The sequence below is a fragment of the Chiloscyllium plagiosum genome, chromosome 51 (assembly GCF_004010195.1).
Source record: "Chiloscyllium plagiosum isolate BGI_BamShark_2017 chromosome 51, ASM401019v2, whole genome shotgun sequence".
NCBI classification, from domain to species: domain Eukaryota; kingdom Metazoa; phylum Chordata; class Chondrichthyes; order Orectolobiformes; family Hemiscylliidae; genus Chiloscyllium; species Chiloscyllium plagiosum.
Genome location: NC_057760.1, coordinates 2,523,461 through 2,541,576, shown reverse-complemented (window position 1 = coordinate 2,541,576; position 18,116 = coordinate 2,523,461). Strand labels below are relative to the sequence as shown.

Sequence of the window (18,116 nt, the reverse complement as noted above, 5' to 3'; positions counted from 1 at the left end):
TTCCCTGGGGTCAGGGAGTCCAGAACTAGAGGGCATAGGTTTAGGACGAGAGGGGAAAGATATAAAAGAGACCTAAGGGGCAACTTTTTCACGCAGATGGTGGTACGTGTATGGAATGAGCTGCCAGAGGATGTGGTGGAGGCTGGTACAATTGCAACATTTAAGAGGCATTTGGATGGGTATATGAATAGGAAGGGTTTGGAGGGATCTGGGCCGGGTGTTTGCAGGTGGGACTAGATTGGGTTGGGATATCTGGTCAGCATGGACGGGTTGGACCGAAGGGTCTGTTTCCATGCTTTATATCTCAATGACTATGACCATCACAGTTGGCCTGTTGTTAGAGAGTGATTAATGCCATTTTATGTTATGTTGTTCATGTAGGTAAATCATGGCCGTCTGTTTCATGGAGGCCCTAACGTGTGGGAGAGTTGTACTCAGCCACAGCTACTCACAGCAGCCACAAGACCAGGCTCTGTATTCAGGACAGGGGAAATGGATCCTGTAAGTACCATACCATGTACTGCCTCTCCACTATCTCTCAAAAGCAGAGAAGTCATTTTGGATTAGTTTTGCAATTCAATTACTTCTACTTATATAGGATTGTCTCAGAGAGGCAGCAATTTACAACATTTCCCTCAGTCCCTCTCCTGCCCACCTCCTTTTACTTGGGCTGTTCCTGTGGCTGATTTTACTGAGACTGCGTAGTTACATACAATGGGAGGTATAACCTATACTTGAAATACTGTGTCCGTCTGAGATATGTCCATTGAACCCAGGGTGAGAGAACCAAAACAAAAGCTGGAATGTTCTCCTATAAGCAAACCAGAAACTGCTGTGAATATTTGGCATCTGTAGAGAGAGAGAGAGAGAGAGAGAGATTGGGTTAATGTGACCTTCTGTCAGATGTTATTGTTGCTGATCGCTGTGTTTGTAATCACTCAGTGAAAATATCAGCTGACATTCCAGGCAACAGTGTGGTCTCAATGAGCATTCTATCTGCAAAAAACCCCCAAACTTCCTGCTACTTGCCCTTTAAGCACACCACCTTGTTCCCTGGCCAACATCTCTGTCTCAGGCTTGCTGCTGTGCTCCAGTGAAGCTCAGTGCAAACTGAAAGAACAACATCTCATTTTCCACTTGGAGTCCCTGCAGCCTTCTGGACACAATATCGAGTTCAATACTTCAAAGGACTGAGTGGCTTCTTCCACGTCGTTTACACACCCCCATATACCAGGCCTTGTCACCACATGAACTGCTTTCAGGCTGATTCTCCCAGGCTGAACTTTACCCATTCCTCTGTCTGCCCAACTGTTGTTTTCTCTCTCTCTCTCTCTATCTCTCTGTCCCATCTGCCCCCACATTCTTCAGTGTGATCATGCTGCTGCTTTAACAAGGTTATGTTATCCTTGGTTTTATCCAAGAGGGGTTATAAAAGGCAGAGGTTCAGATTTGTCTGGGTTTTGGGACTTTGCTAATGGCTAACAGATACTACTGAAGGCAATCAGGGGCAAGGCTTATAAAAGCCTTGTACAATGAAAGGCTTTTAAAAGCCTTTCATTGTACAATGAAAGGGGAGTTGCCAGTTCTCTCAGATCTCTCTCTCTCTCTCTTTTTCTCTCTCTCTCTCTAACATCTACCTTTTTTACCAAGGGGTGCGTTTATGAGGATGCCGCAGGACATTGGAACAGCTCCTTTGTTAAGTTGCAGGGATATTGTGTCGGTTGGGTTTATTAGATGTTATTCTAAATTCTGTTTTCGTTTGCTTGTGTTTCATTCTGTGGTGTGTACATAAATTCTGTTTTACTTGAAGCCATGTGATTTCACCAGCTGCATCACTCCTGGACTATCCACCCTACATCTCCCTAAACCAACTTAAGAAGTTTGGGTTTGGGCTACCTACTTGAAAAGTTTTGATGGGGGATCTGACCTGGTTCATAACATCAGCAAATGTACCAGCCTTTTCCTAGCTAGAGTCAGTTCTGAAGAAGGGTCACTGGACCGAACAATGAATTCTGCTTTCTCTCCACAGATGCTGCTGAGTTTCTTTTGGCCTCACAGGCTGCTGTTTAAACTCATTGTGCACTATATCCTCTGAAGGGGGTTAATTCCCTCTTAGAGTCATTGAGATGTACAGCATGGAAACAGACCCTTTGGTCCAAACCGTCCATGCTGACCAGATATCCCAACCCAATCTAGTCCCACCTGCCAGCATCCGGCCCATATCCCTCCAAACCCTTCCTATTCATATACCCATCCAAATGCCTCTTAAATGTCGCAATTGTACCAACCTCCACCACATCCTCTGGCAGCTCATTCCATACACGTACCACCCTCTGCCTGAAAAAGTTGCCCCTTAGGTCTCTTTTATATCTTTCCCCTCTCACCTTAAACCTATGCCCTCTAGTTCTGCACTCCCCAACCCCAGGGAAAATACTGTGTCTACAATGCCCCTCATAATTTTGTAAATCTCTATAAGGTCACCCCTCAACCCCCAACTCTCCAGGGAAAACAGCCCCAGCCTGTTCAACCTCTCCTTATAGCTAAAACCCTCCAACCCTGGCAGCGTCCTTGTAAATCTCCTTTCCAAAAAAACAAAATCCCTTCAAATCCTGCTCTCTGTGCATCTTCACCCTTGCTGCTCTTTCACCTGTTGTTGAGCTTTCGGAGACTGACTGAATCTGAGGGAGGGCAGTGTGGAAGTGAAGTGGATTTGGTTTGTTTTTGTGCAGGGACATCACAACGAACAGCACGAAGGGCTGCACTACACCATCTCCCCCAGTGACCTGAAAACAGTCTTCCCTCACGGCCTGACTCAGCGATTCCAAAAGCAGGTAAGATCAGGGTGGCAGGCGTAGGGCTGGTGCAGTTAACTCATTCAGTGCCCGTCAAGAGAGAAAACCATTCCCTGTGTTTGAGCCACACTGGGTTACTGGTCTCAGGCTTGTCATCCTGAATGTCCATCAGAGGAGGTGTCATCTTCATTGGCCAGTCTGCCTCTGCTCCTTCTGCTCTATCTCCAGCTCTTCCTTTCTTGGACCCAGTAAAGGAGGGTGCTAAATTGATTCCAATCTCCACCCTTCTCTCACCTTCAGCATCTCTGAGTCTTCCCTCCCCTTCCTTTCCATTAGGAATGGCCTGTCCACCAAGAACAATGACAAGCCTGCCAATTCCCACCGTTACCTCGACGACTCTTTGTCGCACCCTACTTCCTGAGAGGGTTCCAATCCGTTCTCGCAGGTTCTCTGTCTCCGTCACATTTGTTCAACCTTCAACTGGGGTGCTTTTGACGTGACCTCCCTTTTCCTCACTCTCCTGTTAGTCTCCTTTCCCATGCTTCTGCCCTTATCCCTTCCTCTTCTTCCCGGAATAATGTTTGGGTTCCCCCTTGTCCTCACTGGTCTCCGCATTGGAATTTAGAGGAATGAGGGGAAATCTCACAGAAAAATATAAAACGATGAAGAGAATAAATAAGCTAGAAGCAGGAAGGTCGTTTCCACTGGAGGGTGAAACTGGAACTGGAGTGCATTACCTCAAAATAAGGGGGGAGCAGATTTCGGGCTGAACTGAGGAGGAACTCCTTCTTCCAAGGGTTTGGGAATCGGTGGAATTTCCTACCACGTGAGACAGCCCCCCACCCCCCCGTTGAATGTTATTAAGGCAAAGACAGATTTTTGACCAGTCAAGGAATTATGGGTCACGGTGAGCAGACGGGTAAGTGGAGCTGAGTCAATGAAAATGATCAGCCATGATCTCACTGAACAGCAGAGCAGGCTCGAGGGGCCAGATGGCCTACTCCAGCTCCTGATTCTTCTGTTCTTATTCTCAGATCATCCTCTGCGTCTTCGACTACCTCCAGCCGATGCCACCATCTTCCCTGTCCCTCCACTTCCAGCATTCCCACAGGGACTGTTCCCTCCATGACCTGCCTGTATCGCTCCACTACCATATCTCCATCTTATTAATTACTCACTCCCCATGGCAGCTTTCCCTGTAATCACAGAACATGCTTGTTCACCTTCCAAGTCCCAAACACGCGTCCAGGTGAAGCAGCATTTGACTTGTCCTTCTGTCAATCTAGTCTGCAGCATTCACTGCTCCCAATACATTGCTGAGACCAAATGTAGACCGGGTGACCACTTTGCTTGCCGTTTCAATAAAACCTTCATGCTACCATTTCTGTCCTGGGCCTACTGCAGTGTTCCAACATAGCACAACACAAACACGTAGACACTTCCTAGCCTCACGGTCACAATGTTGAATCCTGCTACTTCAGAGCCTGACCTCATAACGTTTGTCTGCATTCTCCTTTCTTCCCCTTCCTGTGAGTTTGTCCTCTTTGTTTGTTGTTTATTTCTCTCTCAGCTGAGGGGGCCCATTTTCGTCCTTCTGTGCCTTAATTTACATCTAAAATAAACCAAAGAACTACAGATGCTGAAGATCAGAATCAAAGCCAGAAATTACTGGAGAAAACTCAGCGAGTTTGACAGCATCTGTGGAGAGAGAGAGAAACTGAGTTAACATTTCAGGTCCATTGACCCTTCTTCAGAACACTTTACCATGGAGGTGTTAACTCTGTTTCTCTCTTCACAGATGCTGCCAAACCTACTGAGCCTGTCCAGCAATTCCTGTTTTTGTTCATTTACACCTGTTTCACATCTCTATTTCTCTTTCACGACAAATAGCAGCCGCTTTGTCTTTTGCACTGGGTCTCCACGCCACCTGTTCTTGCTCCTTTGCCGTCTCTGTCAAAGGTGTCAACAAAAACCCACCATTTTCCATGACTGAAGAAGAGTCATATCAGACTTGAAATGTTAACTCTGTTCCTGCCTTCACAGATGTTGCCAGCCTTCAGTTTCTGCAGCATTTTCTGTGTTTGCCCTGACTTGTACTTCAGATCTTAGCTGTCTCCGTGAATTTGTTGCTGGCTCGTGTTAACCACTGTGTCTCCATGTGTTTCAGATTAAGACTTTCAATGAAGCCTGTATAATGGTCCGACGACCAGCACTAGAGTTGTTGGCATATCTAAAAGCTGCCAATTACTCTCACCCAGCTATTCGATATGTTCTCTGTATCCTTTTTCAGTTTAATACAAAGCACCTTGTAAACAAGGGTTATAAACTCTGCTTTGAGAAAGTGTGGCAAGGAGATTGGGACAGAAAGTGACATCCTCCAATATAAAAACTGCAGATACTGGAAATTTGGAACAAAAACAAATTGCTGGAGAAACTCAGCAGGTCTCGCAGCATCTGCAGAGAGAGAAAGCAGGGTTAACGTTTTGAGTGCAGTGACCCTTCTTCAATACACTGACAAAGGATCGCTGAGCTTGAGATGTTAACCATGCTTTCTCTCTGCAGATGCTGCCAGACATGCTGAGTTTCTCCAGTGATTTCTGTTTCGGTGGGAGCAACATTGACTATTTGACAGCTCGGCTGGTCAGGCCTTTCTGTAACACCACGGTCAGGTTGGTTTCATATCACCCAAACCCAGTGCATTTGTCGCATGACGCAGACTCTGCAATCTCGGCAGCACAGGGTTCGGTTCCTGACCCCAGTCCACTTGTCCCTGCTGCAGTGTGTGCAGGTACAGAGAGAAGAAATTCATTTTTATCCTCTTGCGGCAAGTCATGGGCTCAACCAGTATCGGAGATTGTCTTATAACCAGAGGTTGAGCATGTTTGGCATGTACTCATTGGGGTTTAGATGAATGAGATTAGGAGAAAGTGAGGACTGCAGATGCTGGGGAGTCGGAGTTGAAAAGTGTGGTGCTGGAAAAGCACAGCAAGTCAGGCAGCATCCGAGGAGCAGGAGAATCGACATTTCAGGCATAAACCCTTCATCAGTAATATGGGGGCCCATGGTCGACTCTCCTGCTCCTCAGATGCTGCCTGACCTGCTGTGCTTTTCCAGTACCGCACTTTTGACTTTAGACTTGTTACAATATACAGGGTAGATGTGGAGAGGTGTTACCCATTGTGGGAGAGACTAACCCCCAGCGTGTAATCTCAGATTAAGGGATTGCCCAGTTCAGACAGAGACAAGAAGGAATGTCTGCTGAGGGAATTGAATCTGTGGAATTCTTTACTACAGAGGGGTGGGTCATGAATGATATTCAAAGCTGAGTTAGACAGATGTTTACTAAGCAAGGGAATTGAGGGTTATGGGGAAAAGGCAGGAAAGTGGCGTTGAGGGTGATCTGATCAGCTCATTGAATGATGAACCAGATTCAAAGGACTGAATGGTCTACCTACCCTTCTTGCTCATCCCTGCAGCTATCTGAGAGATCCACAATACTCTTTGGGAGCAAGTTACAGGATATTCACCAAACAGCAGTGAGGGAACAATCAGTACATTTTCCAGTTGCAATGGTGTTTGCCTCAGATGGGAACTTGGAAGGCCTGGTGCTCCCATGTATTGGCTGCCTGCGTCCTTCTAGGTGGTAGAGGTCACAGGTTTGGAAGGTGCTGATGGAAGCCTGACAGGTTCACCTTGTAGATGCTACGCACAGCTGGTGGGGTGGATGGGATGCCAATTAAACGTTGGGTTGCTTTGTCCAGCCGTTATTACCACTGTTGAATGTTACACAGGCGCTCGTGAAAATGGAGTGATGGTAGTTGAGGTTTTCCAGCAGTGAGCTGGAGCTCTGCAAGGCACAGTGCCCTGACAGCTCTCAACGTCAGTGAATGACCAATGCCAATCAACATGCGATGCTTCGTATGGATTTGTCCCTGGGTCCCGGCTGGGTGTTAATGAGCACGATGAAGGCTGAGTCTGTTTCTTTCTTTGACACGGGTTTCCAGATGGTCAGAAGGGATGTGGAAAAACGCTCACTCTGTGTAATGCAGTCCATTACTGCGCCAGGCAAGACTGGTTAATAGTCCACATCCCAGACGGTAGGACACTCGCCATTTCCCCTCTCTCTTCTTAAAACTCCATTTGCTTGGGATTGGGCAAGAGGCTTTGTTGGGGTTTGGGGTAGAGGGGGATTGGTTGGGGTTTGCTGGGACATGGGGGTTTGGGGAACTAACCCACACCATTTAGAAGAGGAGAGAAGGCCAATTGAATATAAATGCGGAGTAATTCACTCATAGTTGTTCGGAAACCCAGTGCACTTTAACAAACTGTTTCTACCTGAAATAAAAAAAAAGCACTTAAGGTTCTATAACTTAGAAACTCACATTAATACAAATGAGTGATGGTAAGCATACTTCACTTCAAACACTGGCATTTTGCAGAAATTATCAAATGTTAATGGCTGCAGAAAATGTAAATTGTGATGATGTTGGGGTGCACAGGAATCTCTCACAGACCTCAATCAGAAAGCCTCATCATTATTGATTATCACTCAATTTGAGGAAAATGTCTGCTCAGAGTTGTGTCTTTTTGTAGTGGGTCTTCATGTAAGTCAACAAGAGTCATAGGTCATTGAGTCATCGAGAGATAGAGCATGGAAACAGACCCTGCGGCCCGACCAATCCACACTGACCATGTTTGCAAACTAAACTAGTCCCACCTGCCGGCACTTGGCCCATATCCCTCCAGACATTTACTATACATGTACCTATCCAAATGTTTTTTCAACATCATAACTATATCTGCATCCACCACTTCCTCTGGAAGTTCATTCTGCACACAACCCACTCTCTTATGTTTAAAGTTTGCCCCTCATGTCCATTTTAAATATTTCTCTTATCACCTAAAAAAAAATGCTCCCTAGTCTTGAAATCCCCCTTCCTATGGAAAAGACACCTGCCATCCACCTTATCTGTACCCCTTGTGATTTAAAAACCTCTACAAGGCCTTCCCTCAATCTCCTAATTTCCAGATCTCAGAGACAGTACTAATTCCGAGAGAAAAAATTACATTGAAACTCTATTAACTTGCAAATGTTATTAATATTAATAGATTAAATAAATTATGCTATTATTTTAGTAAGTCAATTCTCCTTTCTAAAACTAACTGAGTATTATCAATTTAGCATATGAAGGCTCAACTAATTTAATGGGAATTATGAACACCGGGCAGAATGACCCAGTTTGCGAAATATAATGAACAAAGAACAAACAACAGTATAGCACAGAAATAGTCCCTTTGGCCCATCAAGACTGTGCCATCTTCTATTCCCTGCCTACTCATGTGTCAGTCAAAACACCTTTTAAACATTGCTATTGTTTCTGCTTCTACCACCTCCTCTGGCAGAGCATTGCCACCTTTTGTGTAAAAATTCTTGCATTTCACATCCCCTATAAATTTTCTCCCGATTACATTAAACTTATGTCCACTAGTAATTGATATTTCTATCCTGGGAAAGTCTCTGACTATCCATTCTATCCATGCCTCTCATAATTTTGTAAGCCTCTATCAGTTCACCCCTCACCCTCTGAAGTTCATGTGCAAACACACTGAGTGTGTCCAATCTCTCCTTGAAGTTAATACCTTCTAAACCAGGTAACTTCCTGGTAAACCTTTCTTGTACCCTCTCCAAAGCATTTCTGGTTGGGTGGCAACCAGAACTGCATACAATATTCTAAATGTGGCCTTACTAAAGTGCTATACACATATGTAAAGGATATCTCTGCAATCCAACCAGCTTGATCTAATTTGGCTCTACAATAGAAAGTAGGGATCTATACCAGGATTATTGATCAATAACCTTGAAAGTCAGAAAGTCCGAAATCAAAAGTCAAGATCAAAGTCTCTTTCAGTTATAAGGTGTTTCAAAGCAACAATATCTACTATGAGAAAGTCATTAATGAACTTATTTATATTCCACAGAATCATAACAAAGGCTCATTGAGTTGCCAAGTATATGTTCAATGGGTCTTCTGCAGTAGCTACCAGATATTCAAGTCCTGTTAAAAAAAATGGTCTTTCCTAATATGATGACCATATTCCCTTCTGTGAGGAATCATCAGATTGATGACCACACTTTATTTTGCGAGGAACTACATCAGTCCTTCTTAAGACATGTGCTTTTGCCTGTAAAAATACTGAATGACAATTTGTGAATATTTTGCTCAGCTTTTCAGCTTACTGAAGTTTTGTGTCAAAAAGATTGGTTGACATTTCGTTCAGAAATTTCTCAGCTATTCCAAAAGCTTGATCAGCGTTATGATCTTTTTCCAATCACGCTTTAAAATCATCCTTCTTTAACAATTCCTGCCAAGGAGACACATTGAGAGGTGACTCTAACATGGGACTATCAGGCTCAGCTTTAGCATTTCAGGAAAAAAATCCTTTGTTGCATGACCCTTCGATTCTTGATGCAATACACCAAGGTGCCTTTGATATTCTTCCAGATCAGAGTGAGTAGAATTTTTCTCCTTCTCCAACAGTGATGCCAATTTGTGTGATCAATAATCTTAATGAAGAAATGCTAAAAGAATCTATTGAGAAAGCATTGGAATCTCCAGTGTGCAGGGTTCTGGTTTGCAATCAGTTATTTTCTGACTTTTAAGTGTTCAAATTACCTCCCAGATCCTTAGTTCTAGGCACTGGATTAATTTAGGGAATGTGAAATAAAGAAGGCAGTAGACAGGTGTTTCAGGGCAAAAGAATCTGTGCTCATTGAAATAAAAAATAATGCAAGAAATAAAGGTAAATGCAGTGGACAGGGAAATTGACACAATCAACTATATAGAGGATAGAAGCACTATTAAATATGCTATTAGCTAGATTAAACACTATTAGAATGAAAAAAGTCAACAGTTTTAATTATGGAAATTTTAATCAGGCCATGGGGTTCAATGTGGTGTCACCATTAGCCTTCCCCTCCCTGCCAGCTGGGTCAGAAACTTTAGGGTCTCGGGAGTTTAAGCTTACAGCTGAGGAAAACATGATTTTGAAGTACAGCTGGCTATCCCCTCTCACCATACCTGAAGCCTGGATAAAGACTTCAGACTGAGTAGGTTTTTCAGTTTGGGTTGAGTCTGCTGATGTGGTAAGGTGCATAGTGGATCTATCTGGTAAGTACTTGGTTTTCCTTACTTTCTGGGAGTTTTGGGCCCTGAGTCTTCTCCTCAGGATGTGTCTGAGGCCTTGTGGTGTTGGTCGGGTCAATTCATGGACCTGCTGTTTGTGATTGGTCAGCATTGATTCCCCAGTTTGGAACAGGCTTGTGTCAGTAGCTCATGGATTTGCTGTTGGGTTCCCCTTCTGGAGATAGCTCTTGGAAATATCTGTTGGAATTAGCTGTTGAAATTCTTCTCTTGGAGGTAGATCTTTGGAATGCTCCTTGAAGTGAGATTAGGACCTGCAATGTGAGTTGATTGTGAACCCCTTATCTTTGTGCCAAATCTGTGCTTTCCATTGTGTATCTAGTATTGTGTTTGAAGTCAATTAGTTTCCTGATCATTAGGTATACGTGTGAATGTATTTTGATTGAAGTTGAATGTCCGGTATCTCTGTAGGCCTCATACTGTCTTGTGCTTCTACAGCCCGAAGTGTTGAAACTGTCTCAAGCTTGAATTAAAAATCACACAACACCAGGTTATAATCTAACAGGTTTAATTGGAAGCACTAGCTTTTGAAATGTTGCTTCTTCATCAGGAGGTTGTGAAGCAGGACCGTAAGACACAGAATTTATAGCATAAATATAGCATTTATAGTCTCATGCAGCTGAAATGATACATTGAACAAACCTAGATTGTTAAGTTTGGTGTTGTGTGATTTTTAACTTTGTCCACACCAGTCCAACACAGGCTCCTTCAAATCAAGTTTGAGTGTTAGTGTTGGTTTGTTGCTCTCTTAGAGTAGAAGTGTAAATTGGAATTCCTGACTAAACAATTTTCTGACAGAGAAATCATTCCTGCCCTGTTGTGTGTTAGTTGCAGCCCAGAATTTTGTCCAGTATTTTAGACATTGGAAAAGTCCAAGGTGCTATCCAGTATTTTAGATTATGGAGATTTTTGCTCAATCCTACAAGCATTAGGGGCAATCTCTTTATTGTGCTTGGTCTTCAATCATTTCAGCTAACCCTGCCATTGGAAAACTACTTTCTTCTATCAAGACCTTGTGGTAGTTGGAGTGAAACACTCACCCCACATTACAAGAACCAGTGCACGGGCACCTTGGTGCCTTGCACATCAGGATCCTCATGGACAACCCTGACCACCTATATATCACATCCCTACCAGAACTCAGGTGCTGTGACATTAATATTACTGTCCTTAGTGAGACTGTCAGGCAGTAGAAAGTCAACTCAAAGAGGATGGTAGTGGATGCATCTTCTGGAAAGGTAAAATTGAGAAATAATGACATGTCTATGAAGTAGGTTCTCCCTTTGTTAAAAAAAAACTAGTTGACTGTCCAAGTGAGCCTCCCTAGGGATAAATAGGTTTTAATGAAAATGGAGATAAGCCTCTGAGGAAGGGGAGATGTATTGGGGTGTGGGTTGTTGGGTTTTGAGAGGGGGAAAGAGCGAAGGAGTAAGGGCTAGTTCTCTGTTTCTGGGTGCTTTCTCCAACCCCCCCACCCTGGTATCTGCTCAACTGGAGCTGAGCCAGCTGTGGGCCACTGACACCATCAGGAGTATCGATTGGCCGTGAATGACAGGGCTATGGTATCACTAGGTATTCCTGCGTTATCCCTATCAAACATACAGACACGCACACAAACAGGTTTGGGGGAATTGGTTTGGTGTCCACTGCAATATCAAAATACCTGTCTTATCTCCTTACCAGCTTACCTGTGGGTGAAGAATTGTAAAGAGCTGATGCCGTCCTCCTATAACCAGGCTCGCTTCGACCAGCCCATGGAGGCCTCGGTGTGGCTCAAGAACTTCAAGATTACCAATGAGCGGTTCCTAAAGCAGGTAACAATTGACCAGTACCCTCCGAGACTGACCACGATGATTCAGTCTACTCGCTGACTGTCACTGGCTGGTCAACCCTGATCATTCCACAGCAATGAGCAGTCATCTGTTCGTCTCACCCATGGCATCACGAGCGGTTTCTTTTTCCCGACAACTCCAAGGGGTAATGTTTTGGTGGAATGGGAGAGGATTAATCTCCATTACGATGTCAACCACATGCTCGGGGCTGGAGGTGGATAAGGTACAGGAGGAGCTCGCCTGTTGAACTCCAGGTTATTGCTGCTTCCCACGGGGCTCAGGTGAAGATGGGAAGCTCTGTGAGCAGGCAAGATGCAGAGGATGTCCTGTGATGGTTTGGGATCCCGGGGACTGTAAGGTAATTGCTGGGTAAACGTGCAGTTTGACCGTGCTAACTGGATCTTGATTGTCTTGCAAACAGTTGAAAACCCAACAGAGGTACACCTGGAGTAAGCGCGAGGCGACTGATGAGGGAAGACCTTTGGGTGAAGTGGTGGACCAGGTGAGGTGCTGAACATCCGAATGTGTGTCATGGGGTGTGTTCAGCACGGTGGCTCAGTGGTTAGCACTGCTGCCTCACAGCACCAAGGAACCGAGTTTGATTCCACTCTCCGTGCTGTCTGTGTGGAGTTTGCAAATCGTTGTGTGTGTATGTTTTTCCTCCAGGTGCTCCGGTTTCCTCTCACAGTTTGAAGATGTGCAGGTTAGGGTGGATTGGCCATGGGAAATTGTCCCATAGTGCCCAGGGATGTGCAGGTTAGTGTGGATTGGCCGTGGGAAATTCTCCCATAGTGCCCAGGGATGTACAGATTAGGGTGGATTGGCCGTGGGGAATTGTCCCATAGTGCCCAGGGATGTGCAGGTTAGGGTGGATTGGCCATGGGAAATGCAGGGTTACAGGGATAGGGTGGGGTTGGGAGGTTCTGGATGGGATGCTCTTTGGACGGTGAGTGTGCACTTGATGGGCCAAATGGCCTCCTTCCATACTGTAGGGATTGTATGATCAGATACTTCAACCCTGTCTCCTGACCTGTAGCTTCCCCTTGCCATTTACAAAACTGCTGCCTTACCGTGATAATGTCACTGGACGGGTAATCCCAAACCCAGGCCAATGTCCTCAGAGGAGGAGGTTTGAATGACTCCACGGCAGGTGGTAACATTTGTGTTTGCGGCGATCTGGAATGAAGAGCTGACCCTAACAGTGATGTGTCACTGCTGCCGATTGTGAGAAAACCCAGTCTGGTTCACTCAATCTGCCCTCCTTACCTGGTCTGGAGTATGTGTTTGACTCTCTATTTCTCACTGGGGGATATCCAGGGTGGGTATTATCTGCTGGTCTAGCCATCATCCCCCACATCCCATGAACAAGTGACGTGTCACCCAGCTGCTCCGTACAATGTTTAAAATCTCCCAGTGTGACCGTGCTGTCTGTGCTGAGCCAGTCAACTGCAGCTCCAGCTGTGGCAGTAATGTACATTAAACAAGCACCATTCCTGTACCCAATACTAACTGCATGACTGGAGGTGCCAAACCTGTCCTCCTCACTCTGCTCAATCTCCCACTGGTGCTCTCCCAGGCTGAAAGCCTAACACATTCAGGGGCAATGAGGGGTCCCTTTCCATCCCAGTCTCCTCGCTCTTTTCCCCTGTTACATTTCAAGCCAGTCCCATTGTTCCACGTCACCCGCAACGTGGACAGATCTCTGAGTAAGCAACTGAGCTGAGACACTTCGTGAACCAGTCCCGATCGTCTTTCTGAACCCGGAGAATGTGCTGTCCTTTTAAAAAAAAATAGAACTTGAACGTTTCCCCATCGATTCTGCAGCACCTTCCCATCATTCATTCACCTTATAGAGACTGGGATTATTTACCTTTGAGCAGAGGACACTGAGGGGTGGAGAGGGCACGATTGAAATGTGTCAAGTTTTGAGGGGTGTAGACTGGGAAAAGAACTCTTGTTGGAAGGAGGAATCTGTGATTGGGAGGGCCAAAGATTTAAGGGAAGGGGCAGGGGGTTGAGAGAGAAAATCATTTTCAGCCAGCGGGTGGTGGGAATCTGGAATTTTCTGCCTGTTAGGGTGGGAGAGGCAGCTACCCTTATCACATTAAAGAAGTATTTAGACGTGCAGTTGATGTGCTAAGGCCTATGAGTTTATGGGCCAGGTGTTGGAAATGGGATTAGAATAAATAGGTGGTAGTTTTGGATCAGTGCAGACTTGATAGGTACAAGGGACTTTTTCTGAGCTGGAGACCTCTCTGATTCTGTGGCTGCTCTTGGTGAATATTGCAAGCTGTTCAACTTGGGAGGCTTCGCAGCTGTGTCCAGTCCCCTCCCAATCTTTCTGACATAACCATCGGACAAGGCAGCACAGAGCAGTTATTGACTGAACACACGTGTGCCAGAGTCTGTGTGTATGTCAGAGTCTGTATATATGTGTGTGAATATGCATATGCACATCTGTCAGTGTGTATGAATGTATGTGTGTCAGTCTGTGTGCATGTGCACGCACATGAGTTTGTGTGTGTGTGTGTGTGCCAGAGTCTGTGTGCGCGTGTGTGTGTGTGTGTCAGAGTGATGACAGGTTTTCATCCGATACACTGCCTCCAAGTGGGCATGTGAGGATTTTAATCAGAGGAGGATGAATCTCGGTTCTCTTGAATGTTGAGACCAGTTTCTGATGGATGGGTACAGAGGACCAGGATTGATATGGACGAGTTGGACCGCAGGGTCTGTTTCTGTGCTGTACATCTCAATGACTCTATGACCACACCAGCTGAACTCCAGTGTGGGAGCCAGCAAATCCCCAGAAAGGAGTAGCTGAGGGGCAGCCAGGGAACCAGATACAGCCAATGACCAACATCATTGTAGTCCTTGTCCCTCCTTTGCCCAGGGTTTAACACGAGTGAAGAATGCCAGTGATGCAGTGGGTGCACTGTTTAAAGAGCTGAAGGCACAGTGCTTACCTGACACATATCGGATGTTGGTGGCAATTGATGGAGTCAATGCTCTCTGGGGTCCAACCACCATGAAGAAAGAAGACAGGAGCCAGGTATCCCATAAACTTGGTCCAAACTGTAGTTGAGACCTTGGTTATTGTAACCTGCATGCATGTTCATGATTAAGGGGCATATCCCCACACAACTCGCCCTGATCTTGTCCACACAATGGTTTAAGCAACCTATATCGCCTTAGGCCAGTTCAGGTCAAAATACAGAAAACTAATTCACCCAAACCCGTTCCCATTCACTCCCACTTTCCACCGTCGCAATGGACCCAAACCCCTTCCCATTCACTCCCACTTTCCACCGTCGCAATGGACCCAAACCCGTTCCCATTCACTCCCACTCTCCACCGTTCCAGTGGACCCAAACCCGTTTCCATTCACTCCCACTCTCCACTGTCGCAATGGACCCAAACCCGTTCCCATTCACTCCCACTCTCCACCGTTCCAGTGGACCCAAACCCCTTCCCATTGACTCCCACTCTCCACTGTCGCAATGGACCCAAACCCGTTCCCATTCACTCCCACTCTCCACCGTTCCAATGGACCCAAACCCCTTCCCATTGACCCCCACTCTCCACTGTCCCAATGGACCCAAACCCGTTCCCATTCACTCCCACTCTCCACTGTCCCAATGGACCCAAACCCCTTCCCATTCACTCCCACTCTCCAACATTCCAATGGATCCAAACCTCTTCTCATTCAGTCCCTTTGCACGCAATCCCAAAGTGTGCAAACCCCTTCCTATTCACTCCCACTCTCCACCATCTCAATGAACCCAGACAAGCCCAGTCCACGTAATGCAGTACTCCTTTCTCCCGATCCTGGCTGACATCTCGGGGCCCAAGGCCGATAGGTCAACATGCGGCTAATTGATGTGTGGCCAGTTGGAGATGCCAGGGGGACTGAGCTGGTCAACTTGGATGCGAACCACTGTCTCCCAGCCTGCTTCCTGTTGCTGCCACTACCGTACATGGTTTCATTGGCTTGTGCTGCTTCCTGACATGTCTGACTGTCTTGTAGGTGTGTGCAGATGAGCTCACCCTGATCCACAATCTGAGGAAGCTGCTGAATAATGATTGGGTAAGAGGTGTTCAGTAACTATCCAACTATTGTCGGAGAGTCAGCGCTGCTGGAGTGCCGCACTGTCGGAGGGTCAGCGCTGAGGGGATTGGGCCCTGTCGGAGGGTCAGTGCTGAGAGAGTGGGCACTGTCGGAGGGTCAGTGCTGAGGGAGTGCCGCACTGTTGGAGGGTCAGCGCTGAGGGAGTGGGCACTGTCGGAGGGTCAGTGCTGCTGGAGTGCTGCACTGTCGGAGGGTCAGTGCTGAGGGATTGCCGCACTGTCGGAGGGTCAGTGCTGAGGGAGTGCCACACTGTTGGATGGTCAGCACTGAGGGGGTGGGCACTGTTGGAGGGTCAGTGCTGAGGGAGTGCCGCACTGTGAGAGGGTCAGCACTGAGGGAGCGGGCACTGTTGGAGGGTCAGTGCTGAGGGAGTGCTGCACTGTCAGAGGGTAAGCACTGAGGGATTGGCACTGTCGGAGGGTCAGTGCTGCTGGAGTGCTGCACTGTCGGAGCGTCAGTGCTGAGGGATTGCCGCACTGTCGGAGGGTCAGTGCTGAGGGAGTGCCACACTGTTGGATGGTCAGCACTGAGGGGGTGGGCACTGTTGGAGGGTCAGTGCTGAGGGAGTGCCGCACTGTTGGAGGGTCAGTGCTGAGGGAGCGCCGCACTGTCGGAGGGTCAGCGCTGAGGGAGTGGGCACTGTCGGAGAGTCGGCACTGAGGGAGCGCCGCACTGTTGGAGGGTCAGTGCTAAGGGAGTGGCACTGTCGAAGGGTCAGCGCTGAGGGAGTGGGCACTGTGGGAATAGTCATTGTTCAGGTGAGAGCCTGTGTCTCATGGAGATACATAAGCCGAGGGTTGTGATCTGAAGAAGAGTAGGACAGTTCTCTCAAAATCCTTTGGCCTATACGTATTGTCCACAAACCAATGAGCTGCTCGTTATTACATTGCTTTTGGTCAGAGTTTGCTGGACAGGAATTGGTTGCTTCTGACCCATGTCCCAGCATACAGTTCAGTGGTTGGAAAATCCTCAAGGCCGTACCAAACATACAGGTCTGTTCCTGGTTGCAACATGAGGGTGTCACTGAAAACAGCAAATGCTGGAGATCACAGCGGGTCAGTCAGCATCCATTTCGAGTCGAGATGACTCTCCATCAGTGCTGAAGTGAAGTGTGGAGGGGGCAGCATTTATGCTGTAGTTGGTGGTGGAGTGCTGGGGGAGAGAAGATGTTGACAGTTCAGATTAAGTGATCGGAATGTGAGAGTGGTAGAACAATGGTGTGTCTAACTGTCGGGCTTTAAAGAACAGTCAGTCCCACTGGGGTGGGGTTGGAGGTACAGGAGAGAGGACAAGCTGACAGAGAAGGTAACAAGTAAAGCTAATAGAAAAGGAAGGAATCCGAGTTGGTTCACAGTCTGAAGATGTTGAACTCAACATCAAGTCCAGAGGGTTGTAAAGTGCCTGGTCTGGAGATGAGATGTTGTTCCTCCAGTTTGTGCTGGGATTCACTGGAACACTGCAGCATGTCGAAGATGGACAAGTGGGCATGTGAACAGGACGCTGTGTCAAAATGATCAGCGACAGGATGGTGGGGGCCACGCTTGTGCACAGTCACCCAGTCTGCATTTGGTTTCTCCAATGTAGAGTAGGCCACAGTGGGTGCAGCAAAGTGGCAGGTGTTGCAGCCTCTGTGATCACATGAGAAGGTGCTGTGAGAAGTGGAGGTGGGGTGGGGTGGTGTTTGTGGTCGATGAATGGACTAGGGTGTCCCAGAGGGAACGATCTCTGTGAAATGCAGACAGGGAAGTGAGGGAAAGGTGTGTTTAGTGGTGGCGTTCTGCTGCAGTTGTCTAAAATGGCGGAGGTGTCACTGTTCATTAACAACCCCTCTCCTGTTACAGTCTGGCGGGGCAGTGATTACAACGCTGACTCAGACTGGAGCACTGGGATGTGCAGGCTTATCGTACTTGCCCCATCAGCTACTAAGGAAGGTGAGCACTGTCATCATGTGTGGATAGGTCTGTCACTGTATAATACTGGGGTACAGTACTGGTGCTCCTGTTACAGTCTGGCGGGGCAGTGATTACAACGCTGACTCAGACTGGAGCACTGGGATGTGCAGGCTTATCGTACTTGCCCCATCAGCTACTAAGGAAGGTGAGCACTGTCATCATGTGTGGATAGGTCTGTCACTGTATAATACTGGGGTACAGTACTGGTGGGG

At 46.8% G+C, this 18,116-nt stretch overlaps 1 protein-coding gene across 2 annotated transcripts in view; it reads left to right on the top strand.

The window, feature by feature from the left end:
- The window catches only part of dap3 (death associated protein 3), a 39,347-nt gene that overhangs the window by 16,032 nt on the left and 5,199 nt on the right, over nt 1-18,116 (top strand). For both annotated transcript variants that reach the window (XM_043684011.1, XM_043684012.1), the window contains exons 3-11: nt 382-501; nt 2,730-2,831; nt 4,960-5,068; nt 6,797-6,889; nt 11,678-11,808; nt 12,248-12,328; nt 14,717-14,875; nt 15,851-15,910; nt 17,794-17,883. In XM_043684011.1, coding sequence (XP_043539946.1) covers nt 382-501; nt 2,730-2,831; nt 4,960-5,068; nt 6,797-6,889; nt 11,678-11,808; nt 12,248-12,328; nt 14,717-14,875; nt 15,851-15,910; nt 17,794-17,883 — 945 coding nt within the window. The remainder of the gene's footprint in view (nt 1-381; nt 502-2,729; nt 2,832-4,959; nt 5,069-6,796; nt 6,890-11,677; nt 11,809-12,247; nt 12,329-14,716; nt 14,876-15,850; nt 15,911-17,793; nt 17,884-18,116) is intronic.